The following is a 10,087-nucleotide window of genomic DNA, read 5'->3' as shown; positions in this document are numbered from 1 at the left end:
ATCCTTCCAAAGCACCGCCATAAGATTTTCTCGGACAAGCAATGCAACACCTCCTCCTCTGGCCCCTCCTACTCTGTCACACCTGAAGCAACTAAATCCAGGAATATTTAGTTGCCAATCACACCCTTCCTGCAACCATGTTTCACTAATAGCTACAACATCATAATTCCAGGTATCAATCCATGCTTTAAGCTCATCCACCCTTCTTACAATGCTCCTAGCATTAAAATAGATACATTTAAGATACTCTCCATCTCCTCCTCTCTTTCCATCCCTAACAATGCATTCAAATTTATTATCCTTTTCTTTCTTCTCCCCTACATCTTCGGGCTGAGTGCATCCCTTCTCCATCACCTGCCTTTCCTCCCTCACACACTGTCTATTTACTTGCTCCACTGGTGAACTAACCTCCTCTCCCATAGTCTCCTCAAATAGTCTCCCGCCCCCGCATCTTACTAGTTTAAAGTCCGCCCTGTAGCCCTAGCAAACCTCCCCGCTAGGATATTGGTCCCCCCACGATTCAAGTGTAACCCGTCCTTCTTGAACAGGTCACTCCTGCCCCAGAAGAGGTCCCAATGATCCAGAAACTTGAATCCCTGCCCCCTGCTCCAATCTCACAGCCACACATTCATCCTCCACCTAATTCTATTCCTACTCTCACTGTCGCGTGGCACAGGCAGTAATCCCGAGATTACTACCTTTGCGGTCCTTCTTCTTAACTGCCTTCCTAACTCCCTATACTCTCGTTTCAGGACCTCTTCCCCTTTCCTTCCTATGTCATTGGTACCTACATGTACCACGACCTCTGGCTCTTCACCCTCCCACTTCAGGATATCTTGGACGCGATCAGAAACGTCCCGAACCCTGGCACCAGGGAGGCAAATTACCATCCGGGACTCCCGGTCACCTCCACAGAAACGCCTGTCTGAGCCCGACTATTGAGTCCCCTATTACCTTGGACCTCTTTCTTCTAACCCTACCCTTCTGAGCTACAGGGCCATCCTCTGTGCCGGAGGCTCGGCCACTGTCACTCCCACCAGGTAGGCTGTCCCCCCCCAACAGTACTCAAACATGAGTACTTATTGTCAAGGGGTGCAGCCACTGGGGTACTCTCTAGTACCTGCCTCTTCCCCTTCCTGACTGTAACCCACCTATCTGCCTCCCGTGGTCCCGGAGTGACCACCTGCCTGTAACTCCTCTCTATCACCTCCTCACTCTCCCTGACCAGGCGAAGGTCATCGAGCTACAGCTCCAGTTCCCTAACTCGGTCCCTCAGGAGCTGCAGTTCGGCGCACCTGTGGACGTCCGGGAAGCTCGGAGACTCCAGGATCTCCCACATCCGACACCGAGAACAACAAGCTGTCCTCACACTCATACCTCCCAAATAACTGAAAATACAAGAACTAAAAGATAAGCCTACTGTGCCCTCTTCCGCCTGAGCCCTCTGAGCCCAAGCCCTACACTCTGCGCCCGGCTCACTCCGCTGCCCGCTTCTTAAGGCGGCGTTCTTTATATATCTTCCCTCCTTCCCTTCCACTAAGAGACCGTTTCTCTAAAACATGTTTGGCTCTTTCAACAACACTTGCTCTGATCAACTGGAAAAATTGTTTTAAACAAGACAAGCAATGAGAAAACTTCAATAACTCATGTTCCTATCTGGTGAACTGTGGAAATTTCTACCACAATGTAGTTGAAGGAAAATCATTAAATATATATTTAGGAGTAGATGTTGTTCATAGGGCTAGAGCAGGAACAGGCTCTGCGACTAGGAGTTTACTTGTGTTGTAATGAATGCAGAGCAGACTTGGAAGTTTGGATGGTTTGTGGACAACTAAACACAGTGCCTGCTCTACAGTTTGTGAACCGATATAATGGGTGGACTGTCAGATCCCAGCTCCTCCCTGCCACAATGACCCCAGAGTACCCACCAGCAAACAGCAGACCAACATTAGAATCATAGCCAGGTGCTCAGGCTTTTCCTTTCTCCGTTTCACTCAGCCACAATGCCTGATACTCACTAGACGTGACAGGGAACCATTTCACAGTTAGGGCGGCATGCTAGTGTAGCAGTTAGCATAACACTACAGTGCTAGTGACTCAGATTCCATTTCTGCCACTGCCTGTAAAGAGTTTGTATGTTCTCTCCGTGACAATGTAGATTTCCACTGGCTGTTCCTGTTTCCTCCCACATTCCGAAGGCTACATTCCACACCCCCAACCACCACTACTTTATAATTTCCTGTCATAGTCACCTTATGTAGACCCTCATATGTCTAACGTCACCTTATGGACATACAATCAATGTATATAAGCTATCTTATGCATTTATAATAATTGTTTATATTGTATCCTTCATCTTATTGAGTTTCTTTCCACTGCATCAGATCTAGAGTAACAATTATTTTGTTCTCCTTTACATTTGCGTACAGAAAATAAATTAAACAATCGTGAATCTTGAGCTACAGAGCAGCACTTCAACTCACTATCTTTATTACAGTATGTACAGCTATGGTCAGAGAGCAAAGATAGCTTGTCCGTTCCCAAGTTGAATTCCCCATCACCGTCAGTGCGTCAGTGATTTCCTCCCCTTCAGCATCCTGCGCAGGATGACCTCGATGCCACCACGAGTGCTGATCCGCTTCAGCCAGCCGTGTGTCCGTAGCCGCTTGATGGTCTTTGGCTGGTACTCAGTCCCCCTTTTCTTCATCCGCACCTGTTGCTGACTCCACGGGAAGAACCAGGCACTGAGGCAGCCAGCTACCTCTGCTCGCAGACCTGCAGCAGGCCACAATTTTAGGAAGCCCTTGGGCCGCAACACTGCAGATCTACAGACCTGGCGTTGGCTGGGACCGGCTGGTGTAGCAGGGATCAAGTACTGCCCTGAGTACCACCTAAAGAAAGCAACAGAGACAGCAAACATCAGGAAGGGTTCTGTGCTGACAAGACCATAGGAACAGAATTAGACCATTCAGCACATCAAGTCTGCTCCACCATTACATCACAGCAGACTTATTTCCCCCCTTAACCCCATTCTTCTGCCTTCTCCCTATAACCTGACACCCTCACTAATCAAGAACCTATCAAATTCCACTTTAAATATACTCAGTGACCTGGCCTCCATAGCAATCTGTGGTAATGAATTCCACAGATTCACCACCCTCCCTCTTCATCTCTGCTCTAAATGGACGTCTCTCTATTTAGAGGCTGTGCCATCTGGTCCTAGACTCCCTCTCTATAGGAAACATCTCCTCCATGTCTCTTCCATCCAGGCAAAACGTGAAGCATTAGAGATTCTATAGCTCAAGAGAAGGCCATTTGGCCCATCAGGTTCATGCTAACCAAAAAGGAGCTTCAGACTCAAAGCCTCAATCCAGAACCTGAGCACAGCCCTGTAGGTTACTGTGCTGCATACTCATCAGCTACTGTAAATGAACGACGGTCTGTACTGTGCTTCCTCACTTCAGCAGATATCCGCTCACGCTTAACTCCAGCTATTCCTGCTGTCAAGTACTCTGGATCCATGATCCAAGGTTTGCTAATGCAGACTTCACAAACCTAGTCATGTTCTCTGGAATTTCCCTGTAACCTTCACGTGCCCCTCATCTACACTGGCCGATGGAGACTACAGACAGAATTGCCTACCCCACTAACCTCCACCCACCAAGGAACCGACAGCATTCTGTTCACAGGAAAGCAGTCCTGAGTCACCACTCCTCTACTCTGATGTCCCTCCATCTGGATAGAGCAAAGTTCCATGTAAATTTATCAAACTATGTATATTTCATAATATACTACCCTGGGATTCATTCTGTAAAAGGCAAAGTAAATACAAAGAAAAACAATAGAATCAGTGAAAAACTACACACAAAAACAGATGCACAACCAAAAGATAAACTGCAAATACAAAAAGAACAAATAAATATTAAATATTATTGAGAACATGAGTTGAAGAGTCTTTAAAAGTGAGGCCATAGGTTGTGAAATCAATTCAGCGTTGAGGCAAGTGAGGTTGTCCAAGGATAGGATTTCCTTAATTTTCATTTTCCCTACAGCAGCCTCCTTATTCAACGGATCATCCTTCAGAACTTCTGCCACAGGACACACCCTCCATATACTCCATGGCATTCATTGGTCCACCCTTCCATCTAACCCTTCCAGCCATGTTCCACACAACAGGGGAAGAGCAGCATCAATCCCATCACCTCTTCACATCGAGGGACACAAACTGTCCTCAATCACATCGGCTCCTTCCTGTCTAGTACCCTGCCTTTAGTGCTCCCGGTGTGGAAACCAGACAAACGCTGCGTGATTGCACAGCACAGACCATCTTAAAAGCTTTAAATCTGTTAAAACATTTTACACCATCTTAAAGCTCCCCCCCCCCCCCCAGCAGTTAATCTGATCTACCATTCTAATTATAAAAACAAAAGATTCTGCAGATGCTGGAAATCCATAGTAACATACATAAAATGCTGGCGGAACTCAACAGGTCAGGCAACATTTATGGAGTCAATGTTTTAGACTGAGACACTTTATCAGTTCCTGTTTTGGGTCTCTGGTACCAAATTTGACCTACCAAAATGAATCACTTCATACTTATCTGGACTGAACTCCATCTGCCACTTCTCAGCCCAGTTGTGTGCATCCTATTGATGTCCCACTGTAACTTCTGACAACTCTCCAGATTTCCACAACACCTGTAAACACTTTAAACCACCATTTATAATTCAAAGTACATTTATTATTAAAGGTATGTATACATTCAGTGGCGGGCAAGTCGTTGGAGAAGATCCTAATAGGCAGGATTTATGAGCATTTGGAGAGACATAATTTGATTAGTGATAGTCAGCATGGCTTTGTCAAGGGCAGGTCATGCCTTAACAGCCTAACTGAATTCTTTGAGTAGGTAACAAAACACATTGATTAAGGTAGAACAGTGGGTGTAGTGTATATGGATTTCAGTAAGTTATTTGATAAGGTTCCCCATCAAGGCTCCTTCAGAAAGTAAGGAGGCATGGAATCCAAGGAGATCTTGCTTTGTGGATCCAGAATTGGCTTGCTCACAGTAGGCAAAGGGTGGTTGTAGATGGTTCGAATTCTGCATGGAGGACAGTGACCAATGGTGTTCCACAGGGATCTGCTCTGGGACCCCTCCTCTTTGTGATTTTTATAAATGACCTGAATGAGGAAGTAGAAGGTGGGTTAGTAAGTTTGCTGAAGACACAAAAATTGGAGGTGTTGTGGATAGTCTGGAGGGTTGTCAGAAGTTACAGTGGGACATTGATAGGATGCAGAACTGGGCTGAGAAGAGGCAGACGGAGTTCAACCCAGATATGTATGAAGTGGTTCAGTTTGGTCGGTCAAATTTGAAGACAGAATATAATATTAATGGTAAGACTTGGCAGTGGGGAGGATCTGAGAGATCTTGGGGTCTGTATCCATAGGACACAAAGCTGCTGCGCAGGTTGACAGTGTTGTTAAGAAGTCATATGGTGCGATGACCTTCATCAACCGTTGGATTGAGGTCAAGAGCTGTGAGGTAATGTTAAAGCTATACAGGAGTTTAGTTAGACCCCACTTGGAGTATTGTGTTCAGTTCTCATTGCCTCACTACAGGAAGAATGTGGAAACTATAGAAAGGGTGAAGAGGAGATTTACAAGGATGTTGCCTAGATTGGGGAGCATACCTTATGAGAATAGGTTGAGTGAACTTGGCCTTTTCTCCTTGGAGCGACGGAGGATGAGAGGGGACCTGATAGAGGTGTATAAGATAATGAGAAGCACTGATTGTGTGGATAGCCAGAGGCTTTTTCCCAGGGCTGAAATAGCTAACACGAAGGGGCACAGTTGTCAGAGGTAAGTTTTTATTGCACAGGGAGTGGTGGGTATGTGGAATGCACTTCCAGCATCAGTGGTAGAGACGAATACAATAGGGTCTTTTAAGAAACTTTTAGATAGGTACATGGAGCTTAGAAAAATAGATGCCATGTGGTAGGGCAATTCTAGGCACTTTCTAGAGTAGGTAACATGGTTGGCACAACATTGTGGGCCAAAAGGCCTGTAATATGTCAGGACGAAGGGTCTTGGCCCGAAACGTCGACACTGCTTCTCCTTATAGATGCTGCCTGCCCTGCTGTGTTCCACCAGCATTTTGTGTGTGTTGTTTGAATTTCCAGCAACTGCAGATTTCCTTGTGTTTGCTAGTCAAACACTCAATTTGCAGAGAGAGAAAAAAATGAATGATGCAAACGATAAACGCAAGCAAATAATCCTGAACTGAAGTCCACGAAGAGAGTTCATCCACAGACCCCTAGTTCAGTGCAAAGCCAAGTAAACGTTGCAGTGCAGCAAGCTGAACCGGCCCCTTTCTCGCTTCGGGTGCCAATACCCTGACTTTTTCCAATCTGGCCTCGCACCTAAACCATCGTCTGAACATTGGGTTCAGTCACTTTGATACACTCTCCGCTTTGATTTGGCCTGTACCCGACCTTTCCGATTCAGCCCAGTGCTCTTGGCGACAAGCCCACTGCCTCTAATATTGAATTGCCTCTAAGTCCAAAAAGAAGTTACAGGCTATTGTTTGTGATGATTGTTTACCAGGAAGAGTGGTTACTTAGTTGTTTTCTTTGTTTCATTAGCCACTAGCAAGAAGTTGCTGAGATTCACCAGTGCCATTTTAAACACACACATTATTCCATCTCTGTACTTCTAACACTATTTTATATAATTCCCTATAAGACCTTAAGACACAAGAGCAGAATTAGGCCATTTGGCCCATCGAGTCTGCTCTGCCATTCAATCATGGCTGATCCATTTTTTCCCCCCTCCTCAATCTCAGTTCCTGGCTTTCTCCCCATAACCCTTGATGCCATGTCCAATCAAAAACCTGCCATAAATACACCCAATGACCTGGCTACCATAGTTGCATGTGGCAACAAATTCCACATATTTACCACCCTTCGATTGAAGAAATTTCTCAGCATCTCTATTTTTAAATGGATGCCCTTCTTCCTGAGGCTGTGCCTAGACTCTCCCACCATGGGAAACACCCTTTACACATCTACTCTGTCCAGACCTTTCAGCATTCAAAAGGTTTCAATGAGAACCCCCCTCATCCTTCTGAATTCCAGCGAGTACAGTCCCAGAGCCAGCAAACGTTCCTCGTATGATAACCCTTTCATTCCTGGAATAATCCTTGTGAACCTCCTCTGGACCCTCTCCAATGTCAGCACATCTTTTCTAAGATGAGGGGCCTAAAACTGTTCACTATACTCAAGGTGAGGCTTCACCAGTGCCTTATAAAGCCTCACCATCAAATCCCTGCTCTTGTATTCTAGACCTCTTGAAATGAATGCTAACATTGCATTTGCCTTCCTCACCCTTGACTTGACCTGCAAATTAATCTTTGGGGTGTTCTCCCAAGTCCCTTTGCATCTCAGATTTTCTCCCCACTTACAAGATAGTCTGTATTTATTTCTACTAACAAAGTACAAGACCATGCAATTTCCAACATTTTCATAACTGTTGAATGTTGTTGTTTACTGCATGTTACACCCTGACAAACACACCACAGCAAATTCCTAATACATGTAAATGTATACGGCGAATAAAGTTGATTCTTGAAATCTGCATTCAGCACTCAAGGACGACCCTGGGTTTCCAATCTTCCATCACTTTGACCGCCCCTCCACAATCACTGTGCATCATAACAAGGTCAAATGCAAGCTGGACAAGGAGTATCTCACCTATCCTCTGAGCACTTTGCAGTCTCCCAGGACAATGAAGGTAGTGCCGTCTGTGTGAGATTATCCACCTTCCTCTTTCCACAGACACTACCTCAGAATCAAGTCAAAGACTCCACAGCCAACCACCCTTCACATCCCAGGCATTTATACCTCTCCACCCACCCCTCCATCACCTGTCAGGCAAAAGATAAAAATTTTGAAAGTATAGGGCACCAGGCTTAAGGCCAGCTTCTATCTCACTGTTATCAGACTCTCTCATATGCTGAATGTTGAACTCCTGATCGTTACCCTTGTACACTTTTTGTCAGCCAGCACTTTCTCTGAAACTGAAAAAACTATATTCAACATCCTGCTTTCTCATGCCTCAATGTGTTTATGGGGGTGTATCAGGTGTCCAGGGAGGGTAGCAGCTCTGGAGAAGGGCTTGTTGTGTACATGCTGGGCAGCTTTTGGTCCCCACTGGACACTTAGCTCTCACCTGCTGTTTGCATGTGACAGCAGCCACACCCCGGCACACCGTTCAACAGTCAGGCTAAACAGGGTGAGCGTAGCTGCTGTGCCTCTTAACCTGGTGAGATAGGGACATGCTTGTCCTAGCATGCAAAGCCAGCTCCAGCAGACTGGGGGAATGAGATCTACAGTGGGATCCAAAGGCCAGGAAGGCAATTCTACAATGCCCCGTGGAGAGTGAATGGCATGACAAGGCACAGAAGTCATGGTCATCCACTGCAAAGAAGGAAGACCCTAGTCTGTAACAACTACTCATACTACTGGACCCAAACTTCCAAGGTTGAGGGTGTGGAGCTGCCAAAGTGCAACAGCCTTTCCACTTTAAAAACTCTCCAGCACAGGTCTCCTACCATTGTTGGATTCGATGGACAACCAACTTATGTATGGCATGATCTGTCTGGATGGTAGGCTAACAAACACTCTTCACTGTATCTCAGTGTACTTAGCAGTAGAACATGGAAGAGTATAGCACAGGAAGATAGTTACTGGCCCACAACGTTGTGTCAAACTAATTAAACGTTTGACGATTCCCTTCGGCCTATGCCATATGCTTATCCTACCATTCTCTGCACATTCATGTGCCTAGCTAAGAACCTCTTTCACGAACCCCTCTAACATATATACCTCCACCACCATCCCAGCATATATACCACCAACCACCGTGTAAAAACAAACGCCTCGCACAACTGTTTTTAACTTACACCCCACCCCATACCAAAACCAAATCTACTGATATTAGATATTTTGCTTCTCCTATGAGGTTTCTGCCCAGCCGCAGTTGGAGAAAACAACCCAATTCTGTCCAGCCTCTTCTGCACCCTCTCCAAAGCCCTGAATTCCTCCTATAATGGGGCGACCAGAATTAAAGGCAATAATCCAGATGCGATCGAACCAGAATTTTTATAGAGCTACAACATAACTCCCAGTTCCTTGACTAGTAAAGGACAGCCATACCATACCGCCTTTACCAGCCTATCGATCTGTGTAGCCCCTTTCGGCGAGCTATGAACGTGGACCCAAAGATCCCTTGTTGAGGGTCTTGCATTAACAGCCTACAGTCTTTCTACACTTGATCTCCAATTTGAGTGGATTAGAGTCTCCGGGACGGAACCCCTCCGGCCACCCTACCTTCGTCGCCCCACCGCCCGCACGAAATTCATAACTGCAGTAGATCCTCAGGCTTCACCGGGCGCAGCAAGGCCTCAGCAGCCGCCTATTGGTCACCTTGCGCCAGCGGTTCATCCAATGGCGTGCCGCTTTGCAACGGTAACCGACAATGCGGTCTTACGTCTCGCTATGCATTCTGGGAATTGTAGTTCCCTCTCATCATGAAGCAAAGTGATGTCTGAGATCAATAATGTAGCAACTCTCTGATGGTTCACTACACCGAAGCCAGTAGATGCAGCAATGCAAGAAACACGGCGGGGGCCGCAGCTCTGTCAGCAACCCACTGGGGTCAACACAGAGCGTCAGGGCTGCGCTAGCCCTCTACCCTTCTAGCACTTTACCAGTATTCTGCCCTCGCTAAACTTGAGACCAGCCAAACTTCACTTTCTGCCCGAAGGTGATATCCATCATTAAGGACCCCCGTCATGCAGGAGAAGCCCTCTTCTCATTGCTACCATCAGAGAGGAGGTACAGGATCCTGAAGCAATGTACTCAACTTTTCAGCAACAGCTTCTTACCCTCCGCCATCAGATTTCTGACTGGACAATGAACCCATTATTTTTCATTATATTTGTAATTTTTTTTTGCTCTCTTTGCAATACTCAATCTAATGTTACACACACACACACAAAGAATTCCACAGATTTACCACTCTCTGGCTAAAG

General features: G+C 46.1%; 1 protein-coding gene across 1 annotated transcript; it reads right to left on the bottom strand.

Moving 5' to 3' along the window:
• Positions 1-2,426: 2,426 nt before the first annotated feature.
• On the bottom strand, positions 2,427-9,518 carry mrpl34 (mitochondrial ribosomal protein L34). Its single transcript, XM_059990945.1, has 2 exons — positions 9,384-9,518; positions 2,427-2,891 (listed from the first exon to the last, which is right to left on the bottom strand). Exons 1-2 carry the CDS (start codon positions 9,413-9,415, stop codon positions 2,564-2,566), a joined length of 360 nt encoding a protein of 119 aa, XP_059846928.1. The 5' UTR covers positions 9,416-9,518; the 3' UTR covers positions 2,427-2,563.
• Positions 9,519-10,087: the final 569 nt, after the last annotated feature.

Source organism: Hypanus sabinus, chromosome 16 (genome assembly GCF_030144855.1).
Source record: "Hypanus sabinus isolate sHypSab1 chromosome 16, sHypSab1.hap1, whole genome shotgun sequence".
Taxonomy (NCBI): Eukaryota; Metazoa; Chordata; class Chondrichthyes; order Myliobatiformes; family Dasyatidae; genus Hypanus; species Hypanus sabinus.
The sequence above is the reverse complement of the archived record's forward strand: the minus strand, read 5'-3'. Positions and strand labels throughout refer to the sequence as shown.